The 17,589-nt window shown below is 42.5% G+C and overlaps 1 protein-coding gene across 1 annotated transcript in view; it reads right to left on the bottom strand.

The window, feature by feature from the left end:
• LOC138743567 (rootletin-like) overlaps positions 1 to 17,589 on the bottom strand; it is a 63,878-nt gene that overhangs the window by 8,957 nt on the left and 37,332 nt on the right. The window contains exon 3 of the mRNA XM_069899071.1: positions 8,207 to 8,329. Coding sequence (XP_069755172.1) covers positions 8,207 to 8,329 — 123 coding nt within the window. The remainder of the gene's footprint in view (positions 1 to 8,206; positions 8,330 to 17,589) is intronic.

The raw sequence follows: 17,589 nt of genomic DNA, 5'->3' as shown, positions 1-17,589 counted from the left end.
TCTCCATTATAAACACTCCTATTTCAAGACTAGTGGCATTTTCCACTACTCCTGCCATGAGTGGTTCTCCTTGTATCTATACCCAGCTGCCGTGTGGAAGACAGCACTGCCATGAGCCATCATAGGCTCTCTTGCTCCCAGGTTGAATCTGTCCAATCAAGTCTCTCCACATCCTCAGGGTCCCATTAAGCACTGACTAATCAAGTGCAATGTGTTCCTATTTCTGGAATGGTGGCAGGTTGATGGTAACAACTCCCCATTCTGACGTCAATGCATGCTAGTATCTATCAAGATGGCACTTGTCTCACTAAAGCTCATCCTGACTGAAGTGCCAACCAGGAGAAGGTCTACTTTTGCTACTTTTACCCAGTTTGAAGTGTGGCATCATGCCAGATACTGAGAAGCCATCTTTTCTCATCTTCTGATCAATTTCTATCATCTTCCCCAACAGTTCACCGATGCCCCAATTTGCCTGAAGCTCTTCGGGGTTTCCCATGGGGGCAGGGAACACATAGGGAATCAAATCTGCCTCAGGTCACCAAGGAGTGTTCATCAATCTTTAAGGGGCTCCATACTATTAACCACAGATTATGTCCAATCCAAGGAAGAAAGTTCTGCAGATTCCCATGCAGCTGCTGTGATGCCTTTGCTATCTGGTTGCCCATCATCATTTCACAAGCTTGGAGGTAAGTAATATGTCCAATGATTACTCTGAGGAACCCAAACCACAAAGTCTTGGGGTGATGTGACTCAATATTAACATGGGTGACCTAAACATCCTAGCTTCAGATCTGTAGGCAGTCTTCCACCTACACACAAGTTGGAGTCTCCATTATGGTGGTGATTTGGTACCTGCAGTGAACTGGAATTCACTGTCTGTATGTTGTTCTGATGGCTGGCTCCTCACCTGTCTCCACCCTCACCTACCCCACTATAAACCTTGGTTTTCCCGCCTTACCTCAGATTCATCTGAGGACTATTGTGTCTGCCGGCCATTGATTGAAAGCTATTAAAAGCACGATTATGCTCCTCACAAGTCTTTGAGTGCAATCAGTCCCATTTTCAGTACCCTCTCTATAAAATGGCACAGAATGTGAGGAACAAGGTGGCATCAAGGAGAGGAGGGAATATGGAGTGCGATGATCTGCTTTAAAGATTTGATTTGGAGGGAATATTGGGTGGAATAATGAAAATAACCTGTTGTTTTTTTCAGAAAGAGTAACATGAAATCTTTTACACAGTATCTGCCCAAGTTCTTGAATTAAAGATGAGATGTCTGACAGTGCAGCACTCCTTCATTATTGCATTGATGTCCAGCCCAGGTCATGGTGCTCAGGTCCTACAGGGCAACTTGAACCCACAATCTATGGACTAGAGGAGACAGGGCTGAGATGGACGGGGTCCTCTGTGACCGTGCAGGGGTAGATGTGATTGGTTTGACCAAAAGGGCACAAATGTTAAAAGGAGGAGGGACAATTGGTGGGGAAAGTCTGTGCTTTGACCGGTGCACCCAATTTCCCATCCAATCTCACTATATGGCAGTCGTATTACTTTCTTGTAAGTAAGCAGGTCAATGCTGCCATGAATTATAAGGCTGGAGCATAATGCATCCTATTGAATTTTCATTGATAGCCTGAATGCCTTCATTGGTTGGTCCCTGTGGGTTGTCACTTCCTCCATTGGAAAATGTGTCATTGCAAAGGCTTGCCACTTTGTATCATTCATTGATTACTCTGTGTATTGCAGCTGGCCGGCCTGCCAGAACCTTACACCTTCTTCACTGCTGCTCCAGAATCTTCTTGTTGGGGTGCAATAACTGTATCCAGCTTGAGCAACACAACTCAAAAAATGAGGCAGCATCCGTGGAAGGCAACAGAGAGTCAATATTTTGGGCTGAAACCTTTCATTGGCAAAGCTGGAGCAACACTGCATTGTACCCATCTCTACCATCTCTTCCTGACTCGTCGTATACATCTGTAACCAGGTGAAAACTTGTTCGACCCAACAAAGTGTACCTGACGTATAGACAAATTTTGTGATGGTGGAGCAGATCCCATCTCACCACCTTAAACCTATGTGCTCTTGTCTTAGATGACTTCATCATGAAAGAAGGATTTTTACCTTTATTGCATCCCCCCCCCCCACCACCGCCCAACATCAATGATTTTGTGCACCTCTACCAGGTAGTTCCTCAGTACTTCCCTACTCCCAGGGAAAACAAGCCCAACCCATTGTAACCATAATGTTCCAAGGCAGCTCAACATCCCACTGTGGAACTGCACTCAATACTCTAATGCTGAACCGATGTACAAAATCATTTCATGATGACTGAGCTCTTACTCTTTGTTTATCGGAGCAGCCTCTTCTGCAACTCATGGAAGACCGTATCTGGTTCCCTGCCTCTCGTCAGGCCCTTTCAAACTGCTGTGTAAAACAGGGTTAACCGGGCAATTTGCCCGGTTAGCGCCCCAGTTAGCGGTAGTTGGAAAGGTTCTGATCCAGTCAACCCCATCGGAATCCAACCGGGTCCCTGACCTACCTCAGAGGTAGTCAGGGAATCCAGTTAAACTTGCCTAGGTTGTGACCACAGGCGATTTGAAAACAAAAATGGACGACCCGCTTGTTCCAGTGATGTCAGTGCTTGCGTACGTGCGTCACAGACAGCCAGCATCCGAACATCCGGTGGCATTTCCGGTGAGTACGTGATGCATCATTGTGGGGGCGGGATCCCCATTAAATTGCTGGGTTGGTGATTTAATGGGTAGATTCCCTCTGCAATTTAAAAGGTGCTATTGAGTCTCTTCTTTGTAAGTATAAACTCCAGCAGCTGGTAATTCAGCAATGTCGGAATCCGTGGAAAGAAGATCAACATTTCACACCAAAAATCCTTTCTCAAAGCAGGGGAACTCTATCCCAGTTCAGATGAAGGGTTCCACAATGTGAATGATTGACCATTTCTCTCTCTCTCTCTCTCTCTCTCTCTATACAGATGCTGCCTGACTGGCTGATCATTTCCAGCATTTTCTGCTTTTATTACTGTGAGTGAGTGCAATAGTTTGAGCCAAAAGGATGGGTGGAGAGAAGATTCTGAGAATGACAAGGAGGGATTACAATGCTGCATAACAATAATGGATGCCCTTGGTGGCTGCACACATGGGGAGGTAAGGAAGTGCAGTGATGGGTGATCAAGGCAGGTTCAACAGTAGGGTCGGTATTCCTTAGCGTTTAAATGAATGAGGACTGACATTGAGATATTACTGATCCTGGGGCAACACGATGGAGTAAGTGCTGAGATAATGGGATGAAACATTGCACTCTTAGAAGGAAAAAGTGGAAATATTAACGAAGCACAGAATAATGAAGGGAATTGATAAGGGAGAAGTAGGGAGGGAATTTCTGCTGGGAGGTGAGATTTGAACTACGACACATCGCCTCAAGAATCAAGGAGGTAGATTAAAAATACAGGTGAGGAGGAATTGTTTCTCCCAGAAAGTAGTGAATCGGTGCCTGTGCCTCATTAGATGTATAAAATAATGCCTGGTATCCAGACTTCAAGCAAATGGCAGCCTCAAGCAATCAGCAAAAAAAATCAAGAAAAATAAATATTTTAAAATTAAAATAAATAAGAATAAAATAACAGGTAAAAAAATTTAAAATTGTAACAGTAAATGATTTCTGAAGTTACACATAAACCTTTTGTGAAGATGGGAACAAATATTCAGCTGGAGGGAGCCTTTGTCGTACTTTGCTCATAGCAGCTGTTCAAATAAAATTGTGTGAAACAGGAATGGCGTCGCCCAGGATGAAGACCTGGTTGATGCCCCTTGATGTTGGTGTTAATCTCTTAAATTGTTTCCTTATTCCTACTTAGTAAGGGTCACCCTGGCCAGAGGCTTTACCTGTAAACATGGGGGAGGGGAGGGGTGTTGATTAACTGTAATGTCATTGTTCATCTTTCAGGCCGTTCTGAGGAGGGGGAGGTACCTGCAGATGCAGTAATAGTTAAATATTTTCAAAGAATGTGATTCAAAGTAAAGTAAAATTCAGCACAGTTAGTCTAGTGGTTAGCGCAACGCTGTTACAGCGCCAGCAATCGGGACTGGAGTACAAATCCTGTGCTGTCTACAAAGAGTTTGTACGTTCTCCCTGGGTCTGAATGGGTTTTCCTCAGGGACTCCAGTTTCCTCCCACCATGCAAAACATACCGGGGATTATAGGTCAATTGGGTGTAATTGGGGGCAGCACAGGCTAGTGGACTGAAAGAGCCTGTAACTGTGCTTTATGTCAAAATTTAAATATTTAATTAAAAAATTAACAATTTTATTTTCTTGTAAGTTAAATTTGTTCGGTGTAAGTACAGTATATTTTTTAAAATCTTTTAAACTTAATGCAGGTGTATTAGTTAGACATTATAAGACTAAGTGTCGAAGGCTTTGGTGAGGTCAACAAAGGTGATGTAGAGTCATTTGTTTTATAAGGGCTTTGGCAAATACTAGAGCGCTTCGGATGCCCCCCAAAGTTTCTCAACATGGTTATCCAACTGCACGAAAACCAACAAGGTCGGGTCAGATACAGCAATGAGCTCTCTGAACCCTTCTCCATTAACAATGGCATGAAGCAAGGCTGTGTTCTCGCACCAACCCTCTTTTCAATCTTCTTCAGCATGATGCTGAACCAAGCCATGAAAGACCTCAACAATGAAAACGCTGTTTACATCTGGTACCACACGGATGGCAGTCTCTTCAATCTGAGGTGCCTGCAAGCTCACACCAAGACACAAGAGCAACTTGTCCGTGAACTACTCTTTGCAGACGATGCCGCTTTAGTTGCCCATTCAGAGCCAGCTCTTCAGTGCTTGACATCCTGTTTTGCGGAAACTGCCAAAATGTTTGGCCTGGAAGTCAGCCTGAAGAAAACTGAGGTCCTCCATCAGCCAGCTCCCCACCATGACTACCAGCCCCCCCACATCTCCATCGGGCACACAAAACTCAAAACGGTCAACCAGTTTACCTATCTCGGCTGCACCATTTCATCAGATGCAAGGATCGACAACAAGATAGACAACAGACTCGCCAAGGCAAATAGCGCCTTTGGAAAACTACACAAAAGTGTCTGGAAAAACAACCAACTGAAAAACCTCACAAAGATAAGCGTATACAGAGCCATTGTCATACCCACATTCCTGTTCGGCTCCGAATCATGGGTCCTCTACCGGCATCACCTACGGCTCCTAGAACGCTTCCACCAGCGTTGTCTCCGCTCCATCCTCAACATTCATTGGAGCGACTTCATCCCTAACATCGAAGTACTCGAGATGGCAGAGGCTGACAGCATCGAATCCACGCTGTTGAAGATCCAACTGCGCTGAGTAGGTCACATCTGCAGAATGGAGGACCATCGCCTTCCCAAGATCGTGTTATATGGCGAGCTCTCCACTGGCCACCGAGATAGAGGTGCATCAAAGAAGAGGTATAAGGACTGCCTAAAGAAATCTCTTGGTGCCTGCCACATTGACCACTGCCAGTGAGCTGATATCGCCTCAAACCGTGCATCTTGGCGCCTCACAGTTCGGCGGGCATCAACCTCCTTTGAAGAAGACCCCAGAGCCCACCTCGCTGACAAAAGACAAAGGAGGAAAAACCCAACCCCAACCAACCAATTTTCCCCTGCAACCTCTGCAACCGTGTCTGCCTGTCCCGCATCGGACTTGTCAGCCACAAACGAGCCTGCAGCTGACGTGGACTTTTACCCCTCCATAAATCTTCATCCACGAAGCCAAGGCAAAGAAAAGAAAGATAAGACTAAGTCTCAATTAACCGTAACATTCTCTTATCCGGCATTTACCAATCCCCATAGGTGCCGGATACCAGGAGTAAAGGAATAGCAATGAGGAAGCGTACAGGAGGGAGATAGTGAATGGTGTAACGACAACAACCTTGCGCTCAACCTTAGCAAAACCAGGGAAATGATTGTGCGCATCAGGAGGAAGTCAGGAGAACACGACCCAGTCCTCATCCAGGGCTCAGTAGCGGAGAGGGTCAAGAACTTCAAATTCCTGGATGTCAACATCTCCAAGGATCTCCATCTTGATGTAATGACGAAGAAGGCTCGCCAGTGGCTATACTTTGTGAGGTTCTTGAGGAGATTCGACATGTCACCGAAGACTCTTGAAAATGTCTACAGTGGAGAGCATTCTGGCTGGTTGCATCACTGTCTGGTTTTGAAGTACCAACACTCAGGACAAGAAAAATCTCCAAAGGCTTGTTAACTTGACTTGCAAAATCACAAGCACCAGACTTCACTCTATCGGGGACATCTGGAAGGGCAGTGTCTTAAGAAAGCCTCTATTCTCAAGGACCCCCACCAACCAGGCCATGGCCTCTTCACTCTGTTACCATCAGGGAAAAGATACAGGAGACTAAAGACGAGTACTCAGCAGCGCAAGGACAGCTTCCTCCCCACTGCCGTTAGATTCCTGAATGATCAATGAACCAAAGGCACTGCCTCACTTTGATTTTTCATGCACAATTTTTATATATATTTTTTGAAAGGCGTCTCAAATAAATGTTTGCACTCTGATGCTGCCACAAAAAAACGTATTTCATGACTTCTTCATGATGATAAATTTTGACTGATTCTGATAAAAAAAATAAATATATTTTTGAATAATATGGGAATTTGGCTTTATGGGGAATGGGTTGGTAACTGGAGACGCCCACAGTTAGATTAGTCACGAGTGCAGACTTTTTTTTCCCTGCATCTCTGGGATTCTTCCACTCAGAGAGCTGTGGGGGCCAGATCATTAGAAATATATAAGATCAGGTTAAGTACATAATTGAGGACTCAGAAAAAAAGTTGACTTGGAGAGATCAGCCTTGATCAGAGTGTGAGGAGTCAGATGGCCTGCTCTGCTCCCCTTCCTACTTTCTCATGTTTGTTTCATGTCCTGAGAAAGAAAGAAGGAAGGTGTCAGGTTCAAGGGCTGGAGAAATGAACACTGGGTTATTAGAGAATGTGCTTATGTCCTGGTGAGGTAGTGGAAATGGATCTCGATTCTGTTGTTCTCCGCTGCATCCACTTCAGACTACTCTTATCTTGTATCCCTGCTGGGTTTTGTGCTTCCCTCAGCTGGGAAAATTATGTTCCTATTGGCGCTAATGTTACAAACTGGCGGGGATCACTGAATCTTGCCGTGGCATCCACGTGCCTGCAGCACAGCTCCTGATTCTAATTTCCTGTGGGCAGTGCACCTTCACAATGTGGAAGTGCAATAGGATCATACACATCATCAATAAACTTACTGGTCAGGATATGAGAAAGACTAAGTAATTAGTAAAGCTGCTGCCTTGCAGCTTCCGAGACCCAGCTTCAATCCTGACCCAGATGTCTAAATTTTAAAGAAGTAGAGTTTTGTAAGTTCATGCAAACATAGCTAAATTATATTGAGGCCAGAAAGTACTTGAATTATTAAGTATAGAAGAGATGGTTAGATTGATTCACAATTCAAAAGGGTTCTAAAAAGTAGTGTAATTTGAGATAATCTGAGATTGACTAGGGTTAGGGGTTGGCCTACAGAGTAGGTGTTGGTCATTGTGTGCTCAAATGTTTACAGGAACCTTGTACTCATCCCATGCATCAGTGACATAGGTAGTATTTATTGAGTTACAAAGAGATACAATGTGGAAACAGGCTCTCTGGAACAATGAGACCACACCAATCATCAAACACCCAGTTGCACTAGAACATTACAGCACAGTTCAGTCCCTTCGGCCCACACTGTTGTCCCGATCTATATATACCAACCAAAAAAATATGTGTGAATATGTGAGTGTGTACGTGCGTGTGTATACACATGTGGATGGATATTTATGTACCCTATGCAGAGCTTCCTCCTGTTCCCACCAATCACTTACTAGCCTGTGTCCCTCCTTTTCTCCCCCCCCACCCACCTTTTTGTTTGGGTGTTTACCAGATTTTTGGCACAACTGAAGAAGGGCTCAGGCCTGAATTGTTGACGGCCTTTGGACCCTGTGTGACCTGCTGAGATTGTCCCACTCGTTTGTGGCTGTTGTGTGGCAGTCCTCTCCTCATATCTGTTCAGCAATGCAGCAATAATCCAAAGTGAGTGAGGAGTGATGCCAGCAAGCTCACAAGAGCATTCATGGATGCTTTCCACAGCTCATTAAAAGTTGTGACTCGCCCTGACCTGCAGTTGTTGAATCTGCCTTTGAGTTTCTGCCAGATCCATTTCTGCACCACTGAGGGACTGGTCCAACTGCCCTTTCTCAGCTGACAGCCGCAAGGCATCTTCTTCAGACTTCAACTTGTCCTGCTCGACCTGGAACAAGAAACACTCATCACAATGATGGGAGCTGGTTGGCTCTGGTTCCTTGGCACAGTCTTGGCAGGCCCTTCAACAAAATGCACAATGAGCCCTTGACAAATGCAGCAGTGAAGGATGCATTCCTTTTCACAAAAGTACAGTTGAACCAGTCCCTCCGTCCACACACGCAAGTACCGTACATACTAATGTAAAAATTGAGTTTGTGGACCATTTTTTAATGTTAAATGTATGGGGTCAACTATTAGATGGAAACTACTTTGGCCGCGATAAGTACCTGCATCGTTTGCGGCATCTGGAGCTCTGATGGATGAGTGGCCAGCTAGAATCAGTGGTAAGTCCAAGGTCACTGCGTCAGGAGCTCTAATGGGCAGTCTATTGGGGCTGAGGTGAGAGTCTGCAGTCGAGATGTTGGGAGCTCCAATGGGAAGGCAGCTGGGACTGAGGTGAGAGCATAGGCCAAGGCATTGGGAGCTCCAGTAAGAAGATGCCTGGGACCAAAAATAAGGGAGGAGGGGGGTTTGAATTTTACATGGTATTGACTATTATACAAGTATATACGGTACACATACACAGGCAGACCACATATTCAAACAGACACTTGGATCTACACATGTACACACAAACACTGAGACACACAGGGGAAGGCATATAAATATCCATCCACATGTGTATACACACGCATGTACACACTCACATATTCACACAAATGCACGCAACCACATCCTCACACACGCATACAAACAGCCTCATACATGGAAAGGCAGGCAAACACACACACAAACTCTCATACCACATGGTGCCTGTCCTAGTGCAAAATAAAGTCGGGTGAATCAACTAAACTATGTCTTTTTTCCTTCTGGTTAGTTGGGATACAGCCAACTCTAGCAAGCAGTAATTTGAGAGGTTGTTATTCCATCTGTCCATTCGTCCCTTGGAGTGTGAAACAGGGAAGAATTTGCAGGCCGATTAACGTGTGTCAAGTTTCAATGTGATCCACCCTTCCATAGCCATATTGATAGTTGACAGGGAGCTTACCTTGAATGGTGAGAGTGCTTCATGGGGTGCCACTAACTAATGTAGTATGTGTGGGGCCAGTAACAACTGCTGATGTGTGCGGTCAAGGGGTTGGGAGCCCTGAAGGGCAGACGGATTCCAGTGTAAAACATATAGTTGAAGTTACAGATTCTACTTCCCGGCACTGGCAATAATTCCCAGAATTAGTAGCGACCGGCCACAGAGGCCCCCCAATAATTGGAAATGCAAATTAACAATGGTATTAAAGAACACAGAATGAAGACGCATTTGCTCTGACAGCAAGACCTTACACACAGATTCCCCTGAAGTAAGAACAAAAATCACAGGAAGCACACATTTGTGGAGAGATGGTCCAGGACTCTTCATCAAAAGAGAGAACATCCATTGTTTTCAGCAGCAGGGAAGATGTGGGGAAGACTGGGTAGATCAATCTCTCATAGGGCGAGACCATTGCGCTGAGAGGGACAGTTAAGAGCTGAAGTTACAAACATATTCTGCCCCTTTGTGTGTTGTGTTGTTTTTTTTAACACATTCAACAGAATGGAGTTTACCAATAGAATAAGAAATTTATCTAAAGCCAACATGATGACAGGCAGAAATGGTTTGGCCTGATGCAGACAAACAAAAGAGCGGGTTACTTAAAGTTGGAGAATTTGGCATTGAATCTGCAATGGAAGAGGAGGTGCGATATTTCCAGAGGGAAGGTGAGATGTTGTTCCTTGAGCTTACATCGGCCTTGTTGTTCAGGAGACCACAGACAGAGACTTCAGCATGAGCGATGGATGGAAAATTAAAGTGGCAGAATGTCCAGCAAGATTCTGCCCTTCCTTTGCGACCCCATGCCTTTCTCTACAGTCAGATCCCATGAACTTTATTTGACACTTTTCCATGCAACTGTAATAGATGGAATACCCTGTTTTCCCCCTTCCCACCATCCAGAGACCAAACCAACTGTCCCAGGGAGGGGTGTAGTACTGCCAGAGCTCACCGGAGTGCCACTCTGGCACATCAGGGGGCAGCTCTGGTGCCTCATGAGGCGGCTCCGGTGAACTCCAGCATCTAAAAAAAATTAACACTGCCCCCCCCCCCCTCCCTGCTCCCAGGTGAAGCAGTGATTCACTTGCACTTCTTCCAGTCCAGTACACCTCATTCAGTGTTGACTGAGCCTCCTCAACACTGGACAAGCCTAACACAGATTGGATGATTGCTTTGCAGTACACCTGTGTCCAGACTGCAGGAAACCCTGAGCTTCCAGTCGCCTGCCACTGTAAATCACCATCCCACTCTGGCCTCTCTCTTGGTGGCCTCCTTGTATTGTTACAAGGTTGAGCACAAGATTGAAGAGCAACACCTCATCTTCTGTGTGGGCACATTGCAGCCTTCCAAACTCAATATCAAATTCTCCAACTTTACGTAGCTTGATCTTTCTTTCTGTCTGCGTGAGAACTGGCCATTTCTGCCTACCATCCATCCATAATTCTGACTTAGGTTTTCTCTCTCTACTAATATAACCTGGTTACTAGGCATGTCCTAGAACCCAACTATTAGCAACACATTGCGCCGACAGAAGACCGTCTCTGCTTATGGGTCCTGCTTAACATGCCGAGTTCCTCCAGGATCTCACTGCTTGCAAAAGTGACTGAGGTAAACAAGAAAGTCTGCAGACACTGCAATTGAGTACAATGTACAGAAGTGCGGGAGAAACTCAGCAGGGTCACGCAGGATCTATAGGAAGTAAGGGGTAACCAGTGTTTCAGGCCTGACCCCTTTGTCAAGGTATAGGCAAAAAACAGCCAGGTGCCTGAATTAAAAGGTGGGGGGAGGAGAGGAGAGAGGAAGGGGGCAGGAGGAATGCACAGGTTAACAGGTAAGAGGTCACAGGTGGATATGTGTGGGGGTGGTGTGTAGAGAGAAAACAATGTGATGTGGAGGGTGTAGTTTCTTTGGTAGGAGAGGGAAGGGGAAGAGTGGAGAGGAGAGAGGAAGGGGGCATGGGGAATACCACAGGCTGACAGGTAAGAGGTCACAGGTGGATATGTGTGGGAGGGTAGAGAGAAAACAATGTGATGTGGAGGGTGCAGTTCTTTGATAGGAGAGAGAAGGGGAGGAGTGGAAGAAAGGAGCTAGAGGGAGAGGGAAAGAGAGAGACTGGGGGAAGGTTTTACAGAAATTGGAGGTCAATGCTAATGCAATCACTTTGTACAATACCATCACAGTGCCAGCGACCCAGGTTTTAATCCTGGCCTGTCTGTGAAAACTTTGTACGATCTTCCAATGTCTTTGTGAGTTACCTCTGGGTGCTCGTTTGCTCCCACATATATGGCTATAAGGGTTTATTTTGGTGGCATGGGCCCACCATCCTCCCCAGCTTGCTCACATCTGTGGTTCCCTCTGGTCTACTCAGAAGGATCTTGAGTATAGATAATTAATCAGTTATTTAACTAAGAAGCTCGTGTATAACAATGCATAAATCAACAGAGCACGTCAACATTTGATGTAGGTACATTTCATAATCTGAACTGGTTTCCTGGGAAAGTTATCTATTGTTTTCACCATATTCCATGCTCTTTGTCGATCTGGGATGAACCTTTGAAGTATGCTAGAGATTACCACGAATCGCGAGAATGATATGTCACAACCACTCATGAGGCTGATGCATGATTGGCCCTGACAGCTGACATGTGATTGGTCCTCCAGGTCCCAATCAATAGTTCGATCTACCCACAGGCAAGCCTGACTCATAAATGGTCCTTGCAGGCCTCTCCCTCTCTCTCTCTGTTCTTGTTGGTTCATGGAGACCATCACTGAATCTCCGGAGGGCCGCAAGCAATAGATCCTGAGGTGCAGGCAATGGTGGAGGCTAGGTTAATTTGATATACTAGATAGTTGTAATTAATTTACTTTTCGTTGGTGTGCTGTGCCTGCAGAAATAGAGAGAGTTGGTGGGTACTGTATGTTTAACCGTCATATTCCCAGTTGGGAGCTGAGAATGTTTAGCAGTGATTTATTTGCACCTGAAGTGTAGCTATTTGTGTATTATTTCTGTGTATGTATTTGTTAGTTATGACTATTGCTGAACTCCAGGCTGCAAACAGTGGGCATCTCCAGAGGGCCAACTGCAATGGCCCGACCCAGATCCTGAACAGCAGCAACACTGGAGATTAGGTTAATGTGTATTTAAACCCAACATCCAACCCCAACCAACCAATTTTCCCTTGCAACCGCTGCACCTATCAGTGAACAAGACAGGACAGGTGACAGAAGTACGGGTAGGGGAACATGTTGGGTCCAGTGATTATAATGTCATTAGTTTCAAGTTAATTATGGAGAAGAATAATTCTTCTGGTCCTCGGGTTGAGATTCTAAACAGGAGAAAGGCAATTTTGAGGAAATGAGGATCTAGAAAGAGTGGATTGGGATTAGTTGTTTTCGGGCAAGGATGTGTGAGGAAAGTGGAAAACTTTCAAAGATAAATTATGAAAGTTCAGAGTTTGTATATTGCTTTCAGGATTGAAGGCAGAGTTAACAGCCAGGGGGATCCTTGTTTATGGATGGATATTGGGGATCCAGTTTGGAAGAAGTGAAAAGTGTATAGCAGTTATAGGAAAGACAGAGCAAATGAGGTAAATGAGGAGTATAAAAATGCAAGAAAAATTTCAAGAAAGAAACAAAGAAAGCTGAAAGAAGACATAAGGTTGCTTTGGCAGACAATGTGAAGAAAAATCATAAGGGTTTCTACAGGTATATTAAGAACAAACAGGTAAGGGACAAAGTTCATCCCTTTGAAAATCAGAGTGGTCGGCAATGTATGGAGCCAAGATAGGGGAGATCTTCAATTTTTCTGCTTTTTCCCACTCACCTACACCCAGTCCATAGCCCTCTGCACCTTTCCCATCCGTGTACCTATCCAAATTCATCTTAAATGTTAAAATTGGGAGGAGTCACGTGATGGAGTAGTGGCTGGTCAGGGAATTCCAGCCCTCTCTGGAAATGTTGAAAAAAAAATGCACAAAACACAAAGGTACAAGAATAAAAATTAAAACAAAGTAAAAGTAAAGGTAAGAAGAAAATGGCAGCGAAGAGAGAAAAGTCGAAAACAACGGGAAGAAGAGAAGATGAAAGAACGTCGGAAGAAGAAGGTGAAGGCCTTACCTGTCCAAGGAGGCCCGCCGTGGTGAGAGAAGCCCGCTCCCTAAGGTCAGTGGAAGTTCCGAGTTCGGGACTACAAAAATGGTTCGCGGAGCCGAGTAAAAGTGCGCAACCGCGCATGAAAAAAAACACACTGACGGGAGGGGGGAACAGCTGAGGAGTCGATCTCCACAGCTGAGAGTGACAGCTGCAACACAGCAACAGGAGCAGAACATAGAAAATAACGACAACAAGAAAGAAGAGAGCAAAAAGAAAACAAGGAAACAACAGATGGCCAACCCAGAAGAAGAAGAAGAAGAAAAACATAGAGAAATGGAAGAAGAAGAGAAAGGCAAGACAATGGATATATCTTTTTTTAAAGAATATATGGAATCAGTGAAAGAATGGCAATTACAAGAATTTAATGAGATAAAAAGAAGATTTAAGAGTGCAGAAGAAAAAATGAATAAAATAGAAATGGTCATATCAGAGATAGGAAAAAGAGTGGATAATGTGGAAGAATGAGAAATAATCGTAGAAATGGAAGTAGAGGACTTAAAAGAGAAATTAGAAGAATCTAATAAAAAAGTTAAAGAGGCACATGAGCTGTTAGCTCAGAAGATAGATATAATGGAAAACTGTAATAGAAGAAATAATATAAAGATAGTGGGCTTTAAGGAAGATGAAGAAGGCAAGAATATGAGAGAATTTATAAAAGATTGGATCCCCAGGGTCCTAGGAAGACCTGAATTACAGGAAGAAATGGAAATAGAGAGGGCACATAGAACATTAGCCCCGAAACCACAACCGCAGCAAAAACCAAGATCCATTTTAGTAAAATTCTTAAGATATACAACAAGAGAAAATATATTGGAGAAAGCAATGAAGAAAATAAGAGAAGACAAAAAGCCACTGGAATACAAAGGTCAAACATAAGTTTTGAACTCCTGAAGAAGAGGAAGGAGTTCAATACAGCAAAAACGATCCTATGGAAAAAAGGATATAAATTTATGTTAAAGTACCCAGCGGTACTTAAAATAGTTATTCCAGGGCAACAAAACAGACTATTCTCGGATCCAGAGGAAGCAGGAAAATTTGCAGAACAACTACAAAACAAGCAGAGAGATGAAGACATGTAATGAGAGTAAAAATGACCACGAACTATATGTTTGTGTGTATATGGGTATATATATAGATATATCTATATCTATATATATAAATATAGATATATCTATATATATATAGATGTGTATGTATATATGTGTATACATGAGTGAATCCGTATTTAGAGGAAAATATATAGAGTATAGATAAGAATTAATAAGGGAATGAAAGGGAATAGAGGGAATAGAGTGACCTTTGTTATATATGAAAATTGAAATCTTTTCCGGGGCGGCAGGGTGGGGAGGAGTTACAGTCACTGCAAAATCAGTTGATGCTTGCGAGTGAATTCGCAAATCCAAATGGAGAGGGGAGATATGGTTGCCCGACAAGGGATAAAGGGCAACTCAGGAGGGGGAAGGGAGAAAGGGGTTAAAGAAGTTTTAAATAGGAGAATAAGGAAAATGTTTGATGTTTTAGAAATGTTGTCTTATAAAGTGTTCAAAACAAAAAAGCAGAAATGGATAAGAAGGAAAGGTGATGATGAGGAAACGGAAAGGGAAGATAAAAAAAAGTATGAAATGGCTACGTTGAATTATATGACTTTAAATACCTCCTCACTGACAAAAGGCAAAGGAGGAAAAACCCAACACCCAACCCCAACCAACCAATTTTCCCTTGCAACCGTTGCAATCGTGTCTGCCTGTCCCGCATCGGACTGGTCAGCCACAAACGAGCCTGCAGCTGACGTGGACTTTTTACCCCCTCCATAAATCTTCGTCCGCGAAGCCAAGCCAAAGAAAGAAGAAATATTAACGGAATACATAACCAAATCAAAAGGAAGAAACTGCTAAATTTACTGAAAAAAGAAAAAAATGATATAGCATTTGTGGAAGAAACACATTTAACTGAAATGGAGCACAAGAAATTAAAGAGAGATTGGGTAGGACATGTAACAGCAGCGTCGTATAATTCAAAAGCAAGAGGAGTAGCTATATTAATCAGTAAAAATGTACCAATTAAAATAGAAGAGGAAATAATAGATCAGGCAGGGAGATATGTAATGATAAAATGTCAGATATATTCGGAGTGTTGGAATCTACTCAATGTATATTCACCTAACGAAGATCAAAAGTTTATGCAAGATATTTTTTTGAAGATAGCAGATACGCAAGGGAACATATTAATAGGAGGGGATTTCAACCTTAATTTTGATTCAAATATGGATAAAACTGGGAAAAAAATTAACAGAAAGAACAAAGTAACCAAATTTATAATTAAATCGATGCAAGAAATGCAACTTTTGGATATATGGAGGAAACAACACCCAAAGGAAAAGGAATATTCATATTATTTGGGTAGACATAAAACATACTCAAGAATAGACCTATTTTTGTTATCAGCTCGTATGCAAGACAGAGTAAGAAAAACAGAATATAAAGCTAGAATATTATCGGACCATTCACTCTTGATATTGACAATAGAGTTAGAGGACATCCCTCCAAGAATGTATAGATGGAGATTAAACTCCATGCTACTTAAAAGGCAGGATTTTAGAGAATTCATTGAAAGACAAATTAAAATGTACTTTGAAATAAATACGGAATCAGTGAAAGGTAAGTTTATTCTATGGGATTCAATGAAAGCATTCATCAGAGGGCAAATAATAAGTTATGTAACCAAGATGAAGAAGGACTACAATCAGGAAACAGAGCAGTTGGAAAGGGAAATAGTAAATATAGAAAAAGAATTAGCAATGAAGGAAGACACAACTAAAAGAAGAGAATTGTCAGATAAAAAAATAAAATATGAAACACTACAAACATATAAGGTGGAGAAGAATATAATGAAGACAAAACAGAAATATTATGAACTAGAGGAAAAAACGCACAAAATTCTACCATGGCAGCTTAAGACAGAACAAGCTAAGAAAATAGTATTCGCATCAAGGAAAAAAGACAAACAAATCACATATAATCCAACGGAAATTAATGAAAACTTTAGAGAATTCTATGAAAAATTATACCAAACTGAAAACGAAGGGAAAGAAGGCAAAATAGATGAATTTTTAACTAAAATTGAACTACCAAAATTACAAATAGAGGAACAAAATAAATTAACAGAACCATTTGAAATAGTAGAAATACAAGAGATAATAAAAAAAACTACCAAATAATAAAACACCAGGAGAGGATGGATTCCCAATAGAATTCTATAAAACATTTAAAGATTTATTAATTCCTCCCCTCCTGGAAGTAATCAACCAGATTGACAAAACACAAAGCTTACCAGATTCATGTAAAACAGCAATAATTACAGTAATACCAAAGCAAGGGAAAGATCCACTCGCACCAGCGTCATATAGACCAATATCATTACTTAACACAGATTATAAGATAATAGCTAAACTATTAGCAAACAGATTAGCAGATTATATACCTAAAATGGTAAATCTAGACCAAACTGGATATATTAAAAAAAGACGGACAACAGACAATATTTGCAAATTTATTAACTTAATTCATGCAGTAGAAGGGAGTAAAGCGCCAACAGTAGCAGTTGCTTTAGACGCAGAGAAGGCCTTTGACAGAGTAGAATGGAATTATTTATTCAAAGTATTGCAAAAATTCAGTTTACCAGAGAAGTATATTAATTGGATTAAAGCATTATATAAGGGGCCATTGGCGAAAGTGACAGTAAATGGATATATATCAAAGCAATTTAATTTAAGCAGATCAACAAGGCAGGGATGCCCACTATCACCTTTATTGTTCACGTTAGCTATAGAACCACTAGCAGAATTGATAACAGAAAATAATATAAAAGGGATAAAAATAAAAGACAAGGAATATAAAATCAGTTTATTTGCGGATGATGTTATAGTATACTTAACAGAACCAGAACTATCAATAAAAAATTATATAAGAAATTGAAGGAATATGGAGAAGTGTCGGGTTACAAGATTAACGTAAATAAAAGTG

Source organism: Narcine bancroftii, chromosome 9, assembly GCF_036971445.1.
Source record: "Narcine bancroftii isolate sNarBan1 chromosome 9, sNarBan1.hap1, whole genome shotgun sequence".
NCBI classification, from domain to species: Eukaryota; Metazoa; Chordata; class Chondrichthyes; order Torpediniformes; family Narcinidae; genus Narcine; species Narcine bancroftii.
This window is presented reverse-complemented; position numbering and strand designations above follow the sequence as displayed.